This window comes from Rhopalosiphum maidis, chromosome 4 (assembly GCF_003676215.2).
Source record: "Rhopalosiphum maidis isolate BTI-1 chromosome 4, ASM367621v3, whole genome shotgun sequence".
Taxonomy (NCBI): Eukaryota; Metazoa; Arthropoda; class Insecta; order Hemiptera; family Aphididae; genus Rhopalosiphum; species Rhopalosiphum maidis.
This window is the reverse complement of record NC_040880.1, coordinates 20,228,955-20,252,888: the sequence shown is the minus strand read 5'-3', so window position 1 is coordinate 20,252,888 and position 23,934 is coordinate 20,228,955. Positions and strand designations below refer to the sequence as shown.

Here is a 23,934-nt window from a genome sequence, read left to right as displayed (position 1 = left end):
TCATATTACAACTACCTACACTGCAACGCGAAATATTATTAAATTTCAACTACACCTACTAATTCCGAGTAAAAAATCTTGTAAAAGTACATTTTTCATGATTAAATAAAAATATTTTTTGGCGAATCTTGTAATTCATTTTTCCACACATTTTAATAGATCTTATATTATTTCACTATTTGTATTAGATAAGTATAGATTTTTGTTCGATACTTTAAAATTAAGTGAAAATGTACGATATTTCAATACAAATTTAGATGTAGAAACTTGTATGTTATAGCCTATATGTTTGTAAATGTCGATAATCCAAAGACGTATACATTTGTTATATACTGCGTATTATTGTGTTGTGGTTTAATACTAGAATTTAGCTGATTGTGTGTTTAACAGGACGCGCTAAACTAAAACCGGGTCGATAGACATTTGTGTCCTATCGAAAACAACGTATAAACTTGTATCTTCTGAGCTCGAAGAATTAATCGTTTTCGGTATGATGAAAAGTAAAAAAAATCGCACTCAAACGAATAAACTTCAGAATGACGCGTATCGTATCTCTATTTGGTGGTTACTGGTTAATAAAATCCAATCTAATCTTATTAATAAATTACTTTGACAATAATATTCACAATTATGTTGTGTTAATTACCCCTCTCGTCACCGCTCAAATAAAATAAGTGATCAAAATCCTAACGGCCAATTTTGTCGGTTGTATACACTAAGCAATCTACCGAGTAGAAAATTATTATAACCTAACCGAACGTCCGTCGAATGTTTGCGAACTGTGATATATAACAATATTATCGTCCTTCAATCGTTTTTATTGACGAATCACCACCACTCGATTTGTATAATATAATTATTTTAAAAAATATATATATACGTATAATTGATGTACTCTGAAAACAAATTGAAATTAAGTGTCAGCAACTAACCCATGAGCAGTCGAAACGCGGCTGTCATCGTTGTCTGCAGACTGTATACTTTAAAATGTATTTGTTTGTGATTCGCCCCCATCACCGTTGCAGCTCCGAACGCCGCCACTGTAATCTCAGTCAAACGGATTGAATATTTACATTCCTAACATATTTTTATAAATGTGATAAATACTGGAATGTTGCTCTAATCGATACGCGGATATCGACAGCTGTCGATCACTTCCAATATTTTTCGGGCCTCGATATACATAATATAACCCGAAAAGTAGAACGTTTAAACAATGTACGGTTTAAAAAACTAGAAAAACACTAGATGAATAAATTATGTTGTATTATTCAAATCCAGAAATGTTTGCTGAAAAAAAAAAAAGTTTTCTACATCGAAATAATTGTCTTTTATATTTACCTATTTAATGTAGTGCGTATAATCGACATGGCTCTATTGTTTATTGTTTATATACTTTATTTTCGAAAAACGCGAAAAATCAATAGTTTACTTGGTCTCGACAACGTTTAGTCTTCATTTGCGAAGAACAGTCGACATCGTTAAAACCGCCGACCATTTCGTTATTAATTCAAATATAACGCCACCCGCTGAGTGTTACTTGTCAGGAAAATATCCGCATGTGAAAATTATCTTTTTTCCCGTGCAGCGTTGAAATAAGTCGTGAAAAAAAAACATACATTTACTCTCGGATCCCGCATATTATATTATTATGCCATTTAATAATATACAACCGTCGGAGAAAATCCCAAGAGATTACCAACGAGATTTGCTACCGTAAGCGGTTAGGTATCTTAACGAATTTCCCCCACGTCCGTAATGGGTACCACGTACCAACATGTACCTGCTCTTTACTATACTGGCGGCGTGCCAATAATTTTTTTTACGAAAGTAACGACTGTTATTTTTTTGCTCGGCAGTCGCGATCATCGAAAACGAATAAAGTCCATACCGTAACCAGTAACAAAATATTTACCAAACTCTACCAGACACGTACCGCGTAGAAGTATATGATGGAGCAATATTATAATATTAAAATAATGTTGGATTGTATCGCAAGTATTTTATACTCGTATTCGCCCAGAATAGTCGACAAGATAATTCAAACAACCTATAACGATTCATTATTAACTGTCGATGGCGTTATAGTTGTATGCCACAAACGTGCTGAGATGAGTTGATTACTTGAACAAGTAGACGAATAATAAACATTATAATCGAACTACACGATAACACGAACGTCCACAACGCACGCCTGTGTTAATTAGGTGTTAATTTGGCAAACTTCAAAGAAGTTCATTTAATTCGTAATCGTGTAATATATTATTATAATCAGTATACTGCACTATGCAGTACGTCAGGAAAGTATACATTAAACGTTTTAACAGTTCGACTGGTATGACTGCTATATACATTTTTTACGTTATTTTAAGGAATCGTATTTTATTTATGCGCAGTTACAAGACTACGAAATACAAAGAAACAATAATAATAACTTCTAGTGCTTATCAAGAACACGGTTCTTTTTAAAAGTTCAAACGATATTAATACTGTTTTTATGCGAATAAGAAGAAACTTTCTGTGCGTTTCCATAATTTACATAGAAATGGGCAATATAATACGCGAATCTTAAATAGAACTGTAAAATTATAATTTCTCAATATTCTTATCTCGATTGAAATTTACTTTATATATAATTTTAAACTTATCAAAAACGTTGTTATGATTAAGTACAATAGTATAATCTAACGTTTTCTTCACGTGTAAAAAATAAAAACATTGATACTATCTAAACATCATTATATTTTATTTGAAGTAATATACATAAGAAAAAACTTATAAGATTATTAAACAACTAAGGAAACGTTCATAAAAAAACCTAAGCCGATAAATTGTACATCATATCCGCATTTATATATATAAAAACATGAAATTTAAATGTTGGTTTCACACAAAAGTGAAATTTGTAATTTATATAAATAAATAAATTACTAATTTATCCTCATCGTAAATTCACTTAGGACTTTTGAAGAATATAGTGGATATTATACTATGCAAAATGTATATATTGTTGTTACTCATAAATTATCCACTTGCGCAAGAATCAACCTTGAAAGATATCAAGAAATATTTTAATTATTGATCAAAATTTTCATGGCAAAATATTTTTCAATTCTATTTCACATATGTCATTATTGTATGTTAAGAATGTTAGTTTATTAAAATTAATAGTTAACGAGTATAAATATTTAATAAGCAAAAATACATTTCATATTTTCAATCTAAAATGTGAATCATAGTCTAAGTTTATAATTAACTGATTTTTTATATTTTATTTAAAATTCATTGTTAGTGTAATAATATTGTAATCAAGACGGCAATAAATAATGATTATTGATTATTATATTATTATTGTTTAGTAATATTATTATGTGTATAAAATGTTGGTGACCCGGCGATTTGAATAGGCAATTTAGGGGCAGTTGTGTATCGTAGGAAATTATAGAATATTTTGGTCATACTTAGTATAATAATATTTCTATGAGATATCATCATCCTGTTGAAAAAATTAAGAAAAATATACGTAAATATTTTAATAATATAATATATTATTAAGGTGAGAGTAAATAGATTAAATAATTATTATTTGCCTTTACTCTTCATTATTTTAATGCAAACAATTATATGATTTTTAGTTCAATCACTCAATACGCTTAGAAAATCTCCTACTCAATATGTTTATATTTTCCGATAATTCACAATGTATTTAAAACAATAGTTATCCCAAACATTTATTAAGTAAAAATTAAAAATTAATTAATAATAATGCATACACCAACGCCTAAAACCATACATCTTATTTAAATATGTTTGTTACGTATTACCAACAAAATATTGAACCTATTGAATATATTTAATATATATGATAAACAATACCCTTAATAATTATTGGAAAATAAAAATATAAAATGAAAAGGCCTTCGTCATGAAATAATACTTTTTTTTATTTATGTATAACTAGTAATAATCTAAGTTTTGCTTTACAGGTTAGGAAGAATACTATGTCCTTGACTTCAAATACTTGGACCTATCAGGTGTTAAAAATTTTGACTGTGGCCTATAGTTGAATGTCATGAGAGCAAAATATGGACCTTAGCAATAAATAATACAGCAATAATTATTTACGATTTTACGTGTCGTCCTTGTATAGGGAACATTCAAATATTATTTGCTGAATTCCTATTTTAGTATGTGTAGTGTCAAAACAAGTACTGTAAAATAAAATAATATCATTATATCATTATTCAACGCAATAAAAAGAGTTTTTCAATAATCAAAGAATAAAAATATATCAATATAACTTATAAATATAATATTTGTACAATATTTGTATTGAAAATTAAGGTCAGAACATAACTAAAATAAAGCCACACCACTTCAATTATTTATGTACATAATAATATAATATATTTTATGTATACACATAATATTTCTTTGAAGTAAATGGAGTGTCAACATACATTAACGTTATTCAGTAATATAATGTTGAAAAGTAAATTGTGTATAATTTTCGTATATAGTTTCGTATACACATCGATAGTACTCAATATTATATAATACGTTCGCATATATTGAATTATATGTTTTTGTGTATGTAGTTTTAATGACAATAACAAACAAGGTGAACGCGTATACTATTCCGGTTAGGAGGAGCTCTTGTACTTCGATAAAGTCATTTTAAATATGACTGCAGTGGATCAATCGATTCAGAAATAAATTAATATTCTACCCTTTGGAGAAAAGCTTTTGAAAACATACCAATTTCATATTGCAGTGGTGTTCAATGAGTAACTATGTGAATTTAAAAAAAAGCAAACGAGAAATCATCAAAGAAACTGTGCGCGTCATACCCAAACGCGAATACACGATAAACAATAAAACGCGTTAATCGCCAACCCTATAACTGTACACAGCGACGTCGACACACTTTCTGGACATAATTAGCGCATAATTACACGAGCGGAAATCATTCGGTACCTAATTGTACGCACGGAGGTGTATAAATAATCGAACGCCGGCGTGCAGGGGGGGGGAGCTCCGCCACAACATCACGAACGCGTAACAATCACGACGTACGTCCGACATTTTCGAACATTTATATTATTACAGTGCGGAGATTCGTGCGATACTATAAAATTTAATAGCGCCGTTACTAGACAATAACGATCCAAATAAACTACATTTGGACGCGCGTGTCGGAATCGGAAGTGACGTCATGACGAGGCCGAGTTAATGTATGAACATTAACGATGATAACATCGTGCAACACTGCAGAGACAAGATTATACGGGTACAACGTCGGACGGTGACAAAAAATTACGGCGAGCCAAAACAAATGAAAAATTCAATTACAACTGCATGACAGTCTCCTACAACAGTCACGGGGTCAGACGACGCAGTCGTAACTAGGTCACGAGAATTCATCGGGCATTGCGTTGTTATCACTTTAAACGCGCGACCCGCGATCAATTTATTATCATTTCCAACTTACACAAACAGAGCATTAAATATTATGGAATCTATAACTACATTATATGGCCTGTCTGTATGTGGTTAAAGCGGTGCGGTGGAGGGGATGAAGGGGCTTAACCCATTTGTGTAATAATTTCCAAACCGACAAAAAAATAATGATAATAAAATAAAATTACCTTGTTAGACGAGCGTACTACACGTAAATCGGTGATATTGAAACGATATTTTGTATTACTATTATTAAAAAAAAAAAGACTATCATTATGAAACTGTATATTGATATGATATTATAAACAATATATAATCCGTGGCCATTACATCCCAGAAATAAAATCATTTTATATTATTAATGGCATTTGATAGCAATAAATTAAAAGTTGAACATATTTTCGAATCATTAGAAATATTATATTTGATCAATATTAACTGTAATATTTTATGTTATGTATCATTGTATAAAGTACAATAGGTAATATGTATTACTGCCGATGCGAGGGTATCTAATACGAATACTATTTTTACCTATTATAATGTCAGCTTTGTTTAAAAATAATAATAAGCTCTAAAATCTGACTAGACTTCGGTCTATAGAATTACATCAATACAATATAAAAAAGTACGCTAAATAATTGAAAATTCAAATCTTTAATGTAAAATATTAACTTGAAGGATTATTATTAACTGAAATATTTATGATTAAATACATGTAGTTTAAAAAATATAATGTAATCATTCAATACTAAATTATACTATACAAAATAAAGTAAATTACACAATTCTGTGCTTATAGGTACGTTTATAAAACTAAAATAATATCTTATATATTGCTAAACATACTGCGTGCGCGCGTGTGTGTGCGTGTATATTACTATTATTATTTTTGTATCTAAACCGGAAATATAAATTTATTGCTTTAAAAACAATCATTTTATTATATATGTTATACTAAGATTGCTAATTAATAATTATAATGCTCAATAAGATATTTCGATAAGCGCTAGTTATCTATTATACTCTAACCACATTTTTTTTTCATCGATATTGTGCGCAGCGCAAATTATAAAACTACAGGCGTCCACCGAGAAGTATAATATCATTAATTAGTAAGAAATATGCATGAATTTGCACGTCTAATTTTGAAATGAATACATTACTCATCTAAAAAATCAATAATATACGAGAGTACTGTAACACATGTCGTCAGATCTCCTTCTCTATATGAACACTTAATATTTATTTATTAATTATTATTTCAAATATTTATATAAAATCAAAAGCCATTTTATAATTTAAAATGGCTCCAAGTCATCAGAATTTTCTTAGCCACCCGGATTGACGACGGTTCATAAAAATATATATGCACTGTCTTAGGATATGAGTTTTATGACTTATGAATGAAACTCAAGACGGATCGATTAATTTACTAAAATATTATGATATACTGATTATTTTTTCCAGATGGTTTCTACGAAAATCCTTTATTATAATTTTTAGTAACAGTAATTTCGCTGACGAGAATGATCACATGGTAAATTATGGATTTCTTTAAATTTACCAATGTACTCCCATTGCATACCAATTGTCAGAAAACTGTTATTTTTTTTAACTTAATAAGTTCTGCAAATACAAAAACGAATTGAATAATTTAAAATGTATTATAGTTTAAATAATTTGGTATTCATAAAATATATCCAATAATTCGTACTATGAATTTCCCAGCGGACTTTCTAAAATAAATTATACGTTTAATATTAAAATTTTAGAAAATGTATCATTTTATTATAATTTCATAACTATTAATTGAGTACATAATGTACATTTTTTCTCTACAAAGTTACCGATAATATAAATGTTATAAATGTCTAATGTATACCATATAATTCTTGGGTATGTATGCTTGAACGCGGATATTGAATAAAATAGTATACTCTTTGATTTAATTGTTCAACCTAACGTAAACTGTCGAAGTGAAAGCGTTAAATTTCTGATTAGTGTAAAATTATACTTAATTTTCTTACTCGAGACATTTTTAAAATTAATAAAGACCAATGGTTTGTAATTCAATGTTAATATCACAATTCAATCACGAAGCTCGAAATTGTGAGATATAAATAGTATATTTATTATATTTATATTTTTATTATGATTCATTATTAAACTTAAGTTCATCAAATATTTATACAAAAAGGTATACAATACTCATACCAAATATAAGTTACATTATTATTATATAAGCTTCGAGAATTATAACAACCTTAAAAGTTGTTCATCGAATAAGAACAAATTATGTTAATTTGTTATCGTCAAAAAAAAAAAAAAAACATAAAATCTAGTTACTTAGAACATCAGTTTGGAAAAAAAAATAAAACCATTAATTTTTTTACTATGAATTCATGAATTTCTATTCTTTAAATTAAACGTTTAATATTTTAAAAATACAAATACGGAATTTTTATCTTTAGATGACTACTTATAAAGAAGTATTCAATTATTTTATGTTAAAATAAATGTCATTATGTAAATTCCAAAATGTTTTTCTTTTTATAAGATTTCCAGGCATTTCACAAAAAAAAAAAACCAAATTAAAGGACCTCAAAGTGGTTTTGATAAATCAAAACCTTTTGTTCAGCACCTTCTATCGACAACCCACTTGAAAACATCTATTTTTAATTAAGTTTACTGTGTATTTCTCTCATAGATGGTATAGGCGGTTGTGGGATAGTGGTATATAGTACACAGTATCTAATTAAAAATCTGCTTTCTACTATGCAGACACATTCTAGAACTATAACACGCGGACTTTTCCACACAAGACTCCCGTAACAAATTAATGAATTAACACGTCTCTTTCTCCTTTGTCTTATACTTGATAACAATTTCCCCGCACTACTGCACTAAGTCTTGTATATCTTAAGACTATAAAATTAATCTAATTTATTGTTAAGAAACGTCGCAATTATCACGCCGCCGAAAATATATTATAAGTACTATAACTTTATGTCAAACAAACATAACTAATGTCTTGGGAGTTTGTCTGATACCAACATTATATTTGACTTAAATAAATGAAATTATGTTAAAAAAAAATTGATAAATATCTGACTGAAACATAATGTCATTGCTCATATATTATTTATATATAACATACCTTATGAGTACAATAGAAAAAAATTTAACGCAATACTCCCTCCTATACGTTTTTTGACAGTTGTTCTACTTCTATTTTTAATTCAAAATCCTTTTAATGCTGCACGAACCTTTTTGCTCCGATTGCTATTTCATAATTTAAAATTCAACTCAAGTAATGTAGTAAATACATCTTTGATCCCGGTAGATGGGACCGCGATTCGGTCTACAAGGTTTTCAGTGTGACCATTTCAGAGTTCATAAGACTATTATATTATATTTATATTATAAAAAAAAAACAAATAAACGATAATCACTCACGTTGGTAAAATTGAGTCAACCATACTCGATAGTTACATGTTTAACGCGTAAATCTAAACGTCAATCAATTTAAAATCAATATAGTATGCACGAGTATAATAATATTACAATCCATAAGCTCTGGTCAACGAGAACTCAATATAATATTATTTATTTTTTGTTTACCTAATACAAATCGTACAAGCAATTTGATTATAATAATATGTATATATTACGTATTATTTATACGCGACTATATTATATCAAAAAGCTGTCGGTATACATTTTAAATAATTAATAATATTAATGTAACACAATTGTATCAAAACGAGAAAAAACTGCTTATGGTGTAGAGTCGTTTGGTTGTGAAAACGAAGAATATTTTTGTTTTCGTTCAAATATTATTTTTTGTTTTTCGTGTGACGTGAGGTCATCTCATGAATAAACCCTTCAAACGTCTATCAAAATCATTGCTATTAAACTTTCAATACAATATTGTCGTTTTGTTACGTTTACTCGGAGTAATATTTTAGTAAGTAATCAATTTCACACACCTCTGCTGTAACATACGCTGAGGCGTATGATTGTTTATGATTGTTACAACCCGTAACAATCATCATATTTAAATTGACACCAAGCTATAAAAATAAAAAATTATTCGTCAATACATCGAAAACTTTATTTTTTGTTTACATCGTCAACACATTCGTGGTTTGAACATTTTGCTAAAATATACATTGAAATATTTTATAAAATGGCGTGTTTAAAAACCAATTTTAAGCGATTTAAGTATTATATTTACTTAAATCATATTTTCTATTGCCGGTAAGTTTTTGTTTTTATCGTACAAACTAGTAGGTAGTAATTATTTTAGAACTATTAAAAAAACAACACTTTATATTGCGCGAAAAGAGAAAAAAATTTAAACATATATCGTTGAATTCATAATTTACTTATACTATTATAAAGCCGCGCGTATTATTATATTTAAATGAATTTTACTTCAGCAATACAACAAATTAATTAACCGTGAGACAAACATAATTATTTTTAAATAATGTAAAACACCATTTTGCACACATACTTGATAAAATATAAAGTTTTTAGTAACTACACGTTTTAGAATTTACTATGACCGAATAGGTTAGGATTTTGTTTACATAACATAATCGAAAAAAATAATATTGTAAGAATATGGGATGTTGTAAATAAATATATATATCAAGGAATTTCAGCTTGTTTATTCATAAATAATAAATTTATGTTAGATTCTTAGTAACCAAAAAACGTATTGGAATAACAAGAGTTTATTTTTCTATTGTTTATTTTTATAAAAAAAAAGTCATATTATAGTACCTCTTTCTTCGTAAATAAACAATCTTATCAATTTTTGTGTTGATTTGTTTCAATTTTTTCAAATTATTTTAATAATTTCACAAAAACCTTTAACAGTAAAAGAATTCTACAATTCTCAGAAAGTTCTGAAAAAAAAAAATGTTAACAAGTGAAGTTTCAAACTATAGCTTAAAATTTCGTATCATCACTTTAATAAAAAACATCAAAAAATTACTTTTATTTTAAATTATTATAACATCTAAAGAGTATATAAATAGACAAGAAGATTTTCCGAACCATATTTTTGTACTTGTATAATTTATAGTCATGTAATTGTTTATCGTGCGTGTGCTTATTGTATAAATATATTATAAATATTGTAAACGTCAAAATGAACACAAATAATATTAATGTATTAAAAAAAAAAAAAATGTTTTTTGTAATACGAATTATTTCTTACTTGCACTGCTTTGAATGCTATGTTGAAATAAGTTTAATTTATGTAAAAATACCGATGTTCAATATGAATATGAATGAAATTGAAAAATAATAATATATTATATATAACAATCGGGTTATCACCAAGAAAAAAAAATACATATTTATCAAAAAATGATAGGTGAAATATAAATAAAACCGTCATGATATAATTTATATTACTTGTGATTGGCTGACAACGTGCACAAAAGTATATAGTCAATCATTTAAAAAATGTATAAACTATTTTTTTCAATAAAAAAACGGCAAAAAAGGGAAGAATAACTACTCGTATGGTATTATTATATATCATATTGAATATCTTTCATTATGTTAAATGAGTTTGTGAGTATTTTTATCATTATTGTTAACATTTGTTAAGTACATTAATACATTTCGCATTGACCTAGTTCAGTTTTTGCATTACATAATAGAATTTATTCATATTATTTGTTGTAATAACATTTTTAGTAATCAAGTAAAAGTGATTGTGGTTAAATATATTAACTTATTTAACAAATTGACTAGGTAAACCGGGTAAAAATTATGTTATGATAACATTTCTTTAGTACTTAATTACTTTCATACTTTCGCTACATGAGTATTCTATTTATATTGTCAATCTATGGCATTCAAATATAAGGTAATAAATATTTTACCAATTTAATTTTATGAAAGAATTTTTTAGTGTCATTATTTTTGTTCCTTTTTTATGAATCATAAAATACAATAAATATAAATAGCAGCCACTGTAATTCGTACTAAACTTATTTATTATTCGTAAAATTTTGTTATTTTTTAATTTATAAATTTAAATAATTTGTTCTCACCTTTTACAATAATTATATACAGCATTATTAAACAATTCGGCGATAAGGAGTCATCGAAAAATTTGATTTTGAAATTAGATATATATATATATATAAACATATAAACGACGCCATTAGTACACATATAATATAATAGTAGTGAAAAGCATCAAATGAGAATTCGATAAATATAACTATAATCGAATAACGTGTGTAGAAAAAAATCGAATTAAGTTCATATTATACATAGCTTTATTTTTTCTTGTGTACACACTACACGTTTGTTTTTTTATAGGAATAATTGCGCATTTGTACGATGCGCGATACAAAGGATCATGAATCAATCAAGAAGAAAATCCCAAAAAGAAAAAAGTAAAATAGGTATCGGCGGGATTGCGGTTTTATCGCAAAAATTAATTAAAAATTCGGTAACGCGTAGTTAGGTATATATATATAATATATAATAAATATATTATATCACGAGTATAATCGGATCTTCGTGCACAACCTGTGTATACACTGAGATCGCGTGCTGCAGTCTCGCTCTTTTTTACGTCACTTTCCCAGCAAGTCAATACCCGTCGCAAACACGCCACATATTTCTCCCCCACAAGCACAACAATAATAATAGTATGTATTCGCATACACAACCCAGTTTTTAGTCGGCTTATCCGATATTTTGGCGCACAAAAAAATAAAAATAGATATAAAATCCTCGAGAACTTCTATATTATCTTGCAGCTGAGATTTAGTGATGACGGGATCTGGTGGGAGTGCAAGAAGTGTGTGTTATTGCTTTAGTAATGATAACTTTATCGTTTTTCGATTTGCGTGTTCGGATATTTAATGACCACTTAATTTTAGTTTTAGATATTTGCTTAACCTCCGTCGTAATATAATATTATAGCTTTTACGGATAATCATTGCTGTAACGATAGTACCTATGATACGCATCATTGTAACCTGAATTTACCGCAGCCACATTAATCAATATTTTTCATATTCTTTTCGTTTTTACCTCTGGTGTCACGAAATAGCTGGGACTCTTTTCAATGGTGATTTGGTTGGGGAACGAGTACGGCATCCGCCTTCTGTACCAATCCAAGCCACGTTCGTAGTTGTCGTCCCGGTCGAAGAAGTGCACCTCGCCGTTGGCCTTTTGCACAGACTTGTGCAGGAACAACATCTCCAACAACGCCCGCGTGCCGCCTTTCCGCACACCGATGATGATCGCCTGTATACGACATAATGATAAATAAATAATTAAATACGAATAATAACAAAAAACGCTGTCTCGGATAATCAATCCGTACACTTTTGTACACCAGTTCCAAAAACCGTCATGGAAAATAATATAAACGTTTGCGTGGTACTGGACATATTTTTAATTTCTTGTATGATTCGAATGAAAAAATTGTTACGGAACCTGTTTCACGGATTTGATTATATTTTATTGACTTTTTGTGACTATGTGCTTGGTGTATTGTAATACATAACAATTAAATAATTATTATAATATAATAATAAACTTTGTAGTATAAATTGTGAAACAAATTATTTCCTATCATTTAGTTTATCCTCTTCAATTTCATTTAACAACGTACATATATGAGACATAAACGTAATGCATATTGATTATTTATTAATTTTTTATTATTATGGGAAAAAAATTACTTGCACAAATGCATAATACAAAAAACCGGAATAATGAAAAATGCATATTTTGTTGATAGTAGTGTATTATAAATTTGTTGTAAACTACTTGATGTAATTACTAATTATATGCATTATTTATTAGAATTAAATTAGTCTTTTTATATTTTAAAATAATTACGTATAATTTACTATTTATTATTAGTTATTATTTATTATTTATTATATTATTTCATAACAGTATTTTAGTTATGGGAGTGGGGAGGGTTCGAGAGGTTTAATCTCTCCTCCAAGAACAAAATAAAAAAACATATAACGTTATAAGTTTTAACGAGCAAAGAAAAAATATAAAATTATTGAAAATCCAGTAAATATCACTGTTCTGTTGAGCAAGTCGTCTGCAGTATTATTAATATGTATTGTTAACGTGTTAACGCAATATTGCATATCACATTTTACCGAGAAACGATGGACTATAAATAAAACCGATATTACTATTTTTCATATTACACATAATATTATTATATCTTGCGACCCGTTGCGTGGGATTCCCGGAAACAGAATGATAATAATATAATCCTACCTCATCATCGGCCACTGCAGTCTATATTTAAGTCAGTTCGTGTATTGTATTTTTAGTTTAATTAATAATATTAGGAGGGCGTCACACCCGAATGTATTGACTCTGTCTTACAAGTACGTAACATAGCAAATTTACGCTCAGCAGATCACGTTTAGCTCCGTCAGTTTAAAAATTAGGGTGAATCGACCTATTATGAAACTTGATGGTAAGAAAATTATCTGTGTTTGTATGTTGGTTTTTTACGATAATTCAATTTTTTTGCAAGTTATGCGTATATAACAAAGCGTAAATTAAAAAACCAACATACAAACACAGATAATGTTCTTACCATCAAATTTCATATTAGGTCGATTCACTCTAATTTTTAAACTAACGGAGTTAAACGTGATCTGCTGAGCGTAAATTTTCCATGTTACGTACTTGTAAGACGGAGACACAACACATGTGAGTGTTACGGCCTCTTAACCGTCTATTGATGTTTATTTTTATGTATTAAGAAGACGCTTCATCCGCATGACCGCATATTATGTTCATTGTCACTTATCACCGTATTACAAATGTACAACGTACAACGTAGTAAAAACACTAAAAACACTTAGAAACCGTTCCACGAGAACAAAACCAAGTATCAACTAGCTTAAAGCTGCAGTTCAACAACCAAATTTTCACGCTAAAGAAAGGAGATTTTAGGCTATACAACATCGTCTTTAATCTGTATATATCAGAACTACCAAAAATAAATATTCAAATTTTAAAAGCACAAAATTAATGGATTTCGTAACTATGAGAATTTTTTTCGTAATTGTGGTGTCAAAATATTAAAAACGATGTTGCACAGTCAATGTTTTCTTTTTTATAGCGTGAAAATTGGGTTCTTTAACAGCACTAGTGGGTTCTTGACCGCGTGAAACGGTTTTTACTGTGTTGTACGTTTGTAAGACAGAGACAACCCATGCAGACCGAAATGTCCTTTTAACACATTTGTATTTTTTAGCACTACGTTAAAAAAACTAAATTTAAAATATGTATTTCAGTCGAAGATAATAATGATTAAATGGACAACATTTTATACCTATTGCATTTTTTTGCATATTTTAACATTTTTAAAAAACAGAATGCTATTATTATTCTGTTTTTAATATTTTTGGACATAATATTAAATATTATGTGAATAAGTGAATACTGAATACATACAACGCATAATGCTAGAATGTGCAATATAATTTATTTATGCAACTGATTAATTATTATGTAAATTATATGCATTTTTAAATCATATATTTTGATTTAAATAAAAATAATTTAAAAACATCAAGAAATATAATTTATTACTGATACATTACTGATGATAACAATTACGGTTTTTTTATTAGAAAATGGAAAAATAAAATCGTGAATTAAAATTCAGTTATTCTTAATAATAGTATTATTAATTATAATCGGTCATTATTTTTTAATTGTTTGTTATTAATATTATCAAGTTATTTTAAATATAAGTACCTATACATTTTTAAATATTTATGGGATAAATTAAATTTGAATTAACTCTCCACCGCTTTAGATAAAATTTATCAACGCATATGTTTCATAATGTAATACATTTTTGTTTCATTTCTTTTTAACTATGATAAATATTTTAATTTCAATAAAATAAATATCAATTACAATATAATAATGATTCATACATAATTTATTATAATAATAGTTAGTTAATATTGTTCAAGATATTTAAAAAAGCCATTAATTATATACTTAAAGTCATTGACTATTAATAAATTGTAGACGATTTATTTCTTATACATAACTATATATATATAAATGGCATAGAGAAGTTTAATAATAAGTATAGCGACAGGTTAGAAATAAACCATACCATATAATTATACTAAAACGTTGAGTTTATCATCTCCACCTATGCTCTATATTAACCAATATATTGCATTATATAATAATAATAATACGTTTATTTTATAAAAACAATTAGATTTAACTAAATTCATTTATTTAGCAACGGAACCATTATTAAATGTGTATTGTTGTACCAGACAAATACATAAAATAATAAATATGAAAAAAGCTCATAAATACAATATTATTATTGGTACATATTGTGTATTATAATACCGTGATGATATTTTATTGAGAGCACTTGAACATTAAAAATAAATTCGCTTTAGATAGTATAAATATACAAAGTACCTTATTTATATTAACATTATCATGTTCAATGATGCGTACCTACCTGCATTTTTTTTTGTTTAAATATATATATAAATTAATAAAAAAAAAAAAAAAAATTAATATTAAATAAAAACAGTGCCACCTGTTTATGATGATATTTCGTTACAACGAAATTGTGAAGAAGTGTAAAAGCAAAAATAAGGTGCAGTTATTTAAAAATAACTACTGGTAGGTACTAGGTAGTAAAAACCTCGAACGTTTTGAAATGTACATTATTTGGTTTTATAAGATATAATTATTTATATACTAGAAGACCTATAATAATAATGATACTCGATGGGTTTTTTTAAATAAAAATTAAAATAAACAATAATTTACAAATTTTATACAGAAGGAAAAATAAAGTTTGCAACATTTATTTTTACTTGTACAACATGAGTGGGTAGCTATTATACATTGTATACTAAATGTAAAAAAAAAACTTCACTCACAAACAAAAAAAAATTAAAATAGTTTAAGATTCATTTTTTTCGATAATCGCATGTCATCTAAATAAAATATTATATGAGTATAAAACCCTAAAAATAAAATTAATGTAATATATATGTTCCTAAACTTTTTGTATGCGAATAATAATATTAAAGGTTGAAAGATAGTAGTAAATAGTTAAAATTAAAATTTATTTATCGTTAGACAATTAGTTTTAACAATTAAAAATATTGTCTTACAATAATAAAAATAATTTGGAAAATATAAATTATACAAAAAAACAAAATTAAATTAAACATCCTGTAAAATTGAAGAATTATAATATAGATAATATAATATATTTTTGATTAAATTTAAATATAATATGTTGAATATTGTAAAGTTAATATGTTATTGGATAATTTAAAAAATGGATTATAAATTTACACGTTGTGGTAATAATTTTGGGGCAGTTGAAGATTAATGGTTAATGTATCGTGAGATTTTTGAGGAGTTTGCAAAAGGAGAAGTCATTCAATGGACATTAAAGGAAAGTGAGAGTAGTAAGGTGTGGCCACTAGCCAAATCAGTGACAGAATAAAGACATTATGGTTTTCATAGAGAGATTAAAGTTATAAAACCAGTATTGTAGTGGGATAGTTGGGGAAATATTTCCTTAAAAATGTATGAAAATGAAAATATAATTATATGTATTTACTTACAACATATATATGATTTTTTTTTTTTTTATTGTTCTTTTAGTGATATTTTAATAATTTTATGTAATTTTAAACACGCAATAGAGATTTTATAAAGCAATGGAATTATTTTATCACACGTTATACATAGGCATAATACGACTTATTAGTTATAAGATATATGTATAATATTTCAATAATTCTATCATATATTTACGTATAATTAAATACTTATTATAAAATAATCCTAATAGTTTACTTTAAATACAATTTCGTTTGATGAGAATTGAATAATAATCAATAAATTAATAAAATGTAATTATTTATATATATTCAATATCATTCAGTTATATAAATTATATTATGTACAAACAAGCTTGAATAAATCTACAATTTATTTATTTAAGTCTGTATTATAGTATGCATATATTTTAAATTTAACTTTTCTAGAATCAGCACTATTGCACTGTTTATTAAAAAAATTATTTATTATAGTCTTGATTTCTTGATACGTATAGTATAAGTTTCATAAAATCATAACGATTAAGCAAAAATAAATAAATACATTCTGAACTCCGCAGTAACCACTAGTTCATAGAATAATGTGTACCACATTCATACATAAATATAAATATGAAATACGTTTATGGTGTTTTAATGGTCAACATCAATGTTAATAACATAAATTATTTTAATGATTCCAACAATTTAGTACCAGTAATCAAAACTGTGCAGGAGAACTTTTGACGACAAGAAATCTGCAAACCAGGTTTAAAAGTGGTTGCTTGGGATTTGACCAAAGGAATTGTATAATTCAGCGGTTCCCAACCTTTTTAGTTATGAGGACCATCGGTTTTGTAAAATAAAAAACTTTTGAGGCCCGCCATAGACTAATAAAATACCTATCATATATATATGTATAATATAATACATAAAATATTATTTTAAATATATATGTTAGTAATGTTAATATTATATGGTCCATGGCCCAGTTTCATGCTGTCCGCGGCTCATGGGTTGGGAACCGCTGGTATAATCGTTAATATTTACAACGCATTAAGTAAAACGTATACATATTGTGATTTAAGAGAACAAATAAAAATCCATACGTAAATTGTTTCTCCTGTTGTATTAACTACAGTTTTTCAAATACATATTTTTAATAACTATCGATTTTATTTTAAACGTGTAGTCAAACACTGATAGATGTTACGGTTTTTTCTCTTTCATTGTATCTTATAATAATAATCATCATAATATTATGGTCTCCACATTAACACCGTTTAAAAATGGTTGATTTTATATAATGTAAACAATAATAATAATTATTATTATTATTTTGTGAAGAATAAAAGGTATGTCTTATTTTGCTTCAATATCGATAACGAATCATATTGTATTACACTTTAAAATATTATATTGAAACAGACAAACAGTCCATGTTTTAAAGTTGGATACAATTATAAGACTATAATTACAAAGTTTATTGGTGTATAGAACGTTGGTAAATAAAGATATTATGGTTATAAATGTTACCGAAGTTTTTTTTTATTTAAACAGAGAAAAATAAGTTAATAAGTTAGTGTAGCGGCTATTATAATTTATATATAATATTTTACTCAAATATTGTAATGTATATCTACTATAAAGAACAAATTGGATGGACCATTTACCTTACCATTTCATTTTTATTAATTAACAAGTAAATATTTTATTTTCTCTTATTAATAACGAAAAAAAAAACAAATTCTATCCTCGGCTAAATTAATATTAGAAAAAAACTTAAAAATATTCTAAATTGACACACAACAGTATTGAGGTAAGTGTTTTCAAAATACAACAGACGTCAATGAAATATTGTCATTTGCAAGAATAATGTTTTACATTGTGCAAATAAAGTTTGCAGCTATGTACTGGACATGGTAAATATTTTACGATCAAACCTTAAAACTAAAATATAAGACCTCAAATTCCACGCAAATGTAGGTCAAAAAAAAAGAAATTGTTTTCTACATTTCTACGAACAAATAATACAAATATGATCTATGATTTATAATGTTTTATTATTTTGTATTCAATAGGACTGTAATAGTACAATAATACCTATTATGTTTGATAATTTTATATGTAGATAAATCAATAAATTGCTTCCCGATATAAGAATGAGGAAATCAAGTATATATATGTACATTGAGTAATAAAATTGAATACCTAACAATTAATGAAAATACTACCTAAAAATACCTACTGCAACTAATAATTACCTATTATGTGTATTTTAATCGAAATGAGTTTTTACTAGGGTATTTTTTAAACATATTAGTTTTATCCGGATACTTGTATATACTTTTCGAGTCTTGAAAGAAAAAACGAGGCAGTGTATAATATAGAAAAAAAAATTATTCCAATAAATAATCAAGAATCGATTTAATATTATTTTTATTTAAATGAAAAATAGCAATGAATACAATCGCGCCAATCGGGGATGGATAATTACATAAGTACTGCATTTAATCTATACGTTAAATGATATTATATATAGATGTCGACCATAAACGAGTTTATAGATATTGTGGTTTTTGGGTTCGAAACTCGGTTAAATTTTCTCTGGGTTACCCGAGTTATATAGACTTTACATTCAAACATTTTTACTATTTAATATAAACGGCAGTATATATATATATATATATATATAATAGTTACCAGAGTGATAATTCATTTTGTTTTCGTGATAAGATTCAACTTAATTCAATATATAAATATATTATTATTATATTCTACACACGTATATCTGGAGCATAGTATAGTTTGTCGACGGGACTGATGAAAAGTTCGTTTTCCGTGTATATATTCGATTTATATGGAACGAGTTGTATAATATCATCATATATATTTTATACATATTGTTCCATTTAAATATATACCCAAATACACACACACAAACACACACTACAAACATTTATATCGTATAAACGTATTTATTGTTTATCAGTTTTTTTGTAAAAAAATTCAAACTCGTGGGAATGGGGATCGCAACCATAAACATTATGCACCTGGATTTGAGTATACAATGCCTGGTGATGTCATCATGCTCATATTTGTAGGCGTCTAGTGTACTTCATTATTGAATTGACCGCTGCAATAGATGTATTCAATTTTAAAGAATTGTATACGATCGTATGCGGCGATAGTCGGCCTACATAACACCCAAGGCTACTTTATCATAAATTGATATTGCTATTAGTAGTACGGTAAACCAATAAAATTTATTATAACATCGATTCATTTAATTATTACTTGTTTTAAATGTATGAGTCAATACCATTATGGTACTGGAGTAAACAGGATCATGGTATGAACAGCTTAAAGTTAGACTAGATATTATTTTGAAAACGACATGTTTTATGAACGATAGAAAATAATAATATATGTGATGGCGAAAAGTCCGTGTTTCTTCGAATAAAATAAACGATAAATCATTTCATACGCAAAACGCTTCTGAACGAAGTCGATCTGTTCCGAGGAGATTTTGATTCTTAGTGGACTGTAATTATCGTGTTCTGTTGATTTTCCGTTGACAATAGCCGATGGTCCTTGTGGATTCGCGCGTGTACTGACTGAGGTTGCACACCGTGCCCATATTTTTATTGTTGCGTTTTTTTTCCATCACGCCGGTAACGCGGTATAGTGGTTATAAACCCCAACGCCATACGGAGATGTCCGACGACACTGGGAAAAAACCCAATGTCACACGGGAGACCCCGCGCAAAGCCCGTCGCTGGACTTCGGTGCCGACGGTCGTCGTTGTTGAGGTCGGCTATCGCTGGCGTCATTCACTATTGACGGTGCGGTGGTATATTTTTTTAACGATTTGTCTCTTTCGATTCTTCTGGTGGTTTATCGATTGATTATGACCGCTCGTCTTGCATTGGCATCCCGACAAGTACCGTTTTGGCTCATCATGACGCCTGATGTTGTGAGTACATAACGACATTGTGATCAATGTCATACACAAAATCAATGTTGAATTGCCTAAACGACCAAGAGTAGTCCATTTCAATGCCGAAACTGACAGATCACGAACACGCCGCTAACTATTGCCATCATCCTTTACGTTGTATTAAATGTGGGGACTGGGGAGATCACTCCTTAGACATTTGTACCAAAGACAAAAGCACCCCGGTCAAGTGCGCGGTAGATCATTACTTCCAGCTATAAAGGAAATTTAAAATACAGGTAAAGCACTTCTCAAATTTCACTTAACATCTCATTCAAATCACCAAAACCCGAATATTGCACTCACAGTATGAGACCTTTTCACAAATCACCCCCAAAATTTCTTACAGCTCCGTCGTAATTCTAATAATATCCTATTACCTATAGATCCATTAATGATAGAACATTTTCCACATTTTTCAGAGCTTTTCACATTAATAAACCCTCTAATTTCTCCCTTCTTACAGCTATAATACACAAACCACTTATTGACTTAATCCGTAGTCTAAATTTATCCCGAACTCATTAATTTAATCAGCACGATATCTAAACTCATAAATTATGTTATTTATTATAGTATTACCTGTAGGTACAATGTATGTACATTTTAATTGGTCTCTGATCTACATTTATTTAAAGCACTTATTTTATTATGTTGCACTGATGCAATAATAGACTAATATTATATTTACTGTATATTTAATTATGTTTCACTTAAGATATAATTGTTGAGATATATAATTATTAATTTTCGAAAGTTAAATAAAAAAAAACTTTTGAGTCGATACCAACTTAGTGTAGAAAAATAGACAATAGTATAAAATTAATATAATTGTTATGAAAATTATATCGTGCTTATAAAATAAACTGCGGATTATTAAAAATAAATACCGTTATTATACATTTGGTAAATACTTTATAATTAAAAAATATAAATAAAATTGGATAGTTAACCAGAACAGTTAACCTAACCTTTATCGATCTAACTGAATATAATAGTGTAAAAATATATAATAGCATAGTTTCTAAATAAATAAAGTAGGAACCATAGTTGTATTATACGAGATACGTAATATACATAATATTATAACACGTTATGAATTCAATATTCAAGTATTATGCCGTTCAATATTTATTTTAAAATACCTTTTAAACATAAGTACATAATATATTTGTAAAAAGGACATGCGTGGACATCTACATTAATTAATTTTGTTTACTTTATGATATCGTATGATAACCTATTGAAATTTACATTAAATACATAATTTACAATCAACATTTTTAAGTGATTTAATTGAATATATAATTCGATATTAAACAAAATAATCAAACAGACGGTGAAGAATATTATGTAACATAACTGGTCCGTTAATGTATCCATATTTAGGTTTTATTACATATAACCATGTCGATAAGTTCTACAAATAGTCAATAGACGCGTCAACAACCGTGTATGTATTAACGTATCAACGCAGCAGTCAAACATTTTTTTTTACATTTCAATGAGTTTATATCGCTAGTTACGTTTTGAACAATAACTATAATATTAAATCATGTCCAATAGGCCAGATTATTATTACTTTAGCGTTTAGCCTGAACACAGTTACCCGAGTTTATGATTTATGTATTTACCTATATTATATTGTACGTTTGTCGTTTTTTTTTACCCACCTGAGGCAATCGTCTGCTGGTCTTCGGAAACCTGAGTCTCCGGTACGCTCGATCGTCTTGAGTCGTTCGGGTGGAACCGGACGTGTCCTCGTCGTCGACCACTTCGTCCAAAGCCTGCAGCGGCCCGCCGTTGGGACCTCTGTAAATGTGCAGGCCGCCCAGCAGGAACAGCACAGTCACGCACAATACCAACTGGGACCATTGGACATTCGGAACACACCATCTTCGCATTACGATTTACACATCTGCAACACGTATACGACCAATTCTGATTATTATGCTGAAAATTCTCTATCGATTCACTACTTTGAAAATGTACCAAATTTTTGAGATAAATGGGAAAATAGTTTTCCTATAAATAATTAGTAAAAGTAAAAACATATAAATGATACAAACCATATTGATTGTGTTGAAATATATTACGATAGTATCAATAATGTACATAAAAATGTTGTAACGATGTATTTTAAGTAATCCATAATGATATCTACTATTCATAATAATTGTTTGAATATAATATGTACCTAGTGTTTCATTAGAATATTATTTTAAATTTGTATATGACGTTTTTGTTTGGCCTTTTAATTATGTTCATTTCAATGCATAATTTTAGCATAAAATAATAATAACCGATTTGGCTGTTGTATAAATTATTCACACAACAAAAAATCAGAGCTATTAGATATTAATGTTTAATTAAATTAAATTAATTTTTTAGCATCTTAATAGTTAAACAGTTAATTTTTATTTAACTCATACATCATTATAAACATACCTACTATTTGTTAAAAATTTAAAATAAATAATAATTTGTACAAATAATCATTATGTATAGTCAAATAAGTCAATTTTTTATTTATATACTTTTTAAATAAATAATTGAAAAAAAAATTAACTGGATATAATTTCAATTGTTTTTAAACAAATCATTTATTTTAAGAAATCAATTGTATAATTAAACAGGATATTTAGTTCATCATATTAATTTTAACTATTCACGAGTAATCATGGTTTTATGTATTTTAGGTATTTATCTTGTAACACAGTCTTGTTTGCTGATGCATGACTACCCCGTGGATTAAATAAGGTATTCAATTTGTTCAACTGTTTAAATTAATTAATGATTTTTAAAAGATAATTAAAAATTAATAACAGTTATGAA

The 23,934-nt window shown here is 27.6% G+C and overlaps 1 protein-coding gene across 1 annotated transcript in view; it reads right to left on the bottom strand.

Annotated features, from left to right (window-relative positions):
* LOC113561172 (heparan sulfate glucosamine 3-O-sulfotransferase 5-like) overlaps positions 1-23,934 on the bottom strand; it is a 34,127-nt gene that overhangs the window by 5,603 nt on the left and 4,590 nt on the right. The window contains exons 2-3 of the mRNA XM_026967444.1: positions 22,773-23,017; positions 12,538-12,753 (exon numbers count right to left, since the gene is read on the bottom strand). Coding sequence (XP_026823245.1) covers positions 12,538-12,753; positions 22,773-23,003 — 447 coding nt within the window. The 5' untranslated portion in view covers positions 23,004-23,017. The remainder of the gene's footprint in view (positions 1-12,537; positions 12,754-22,772; positions 23,018-23,934) is intronic.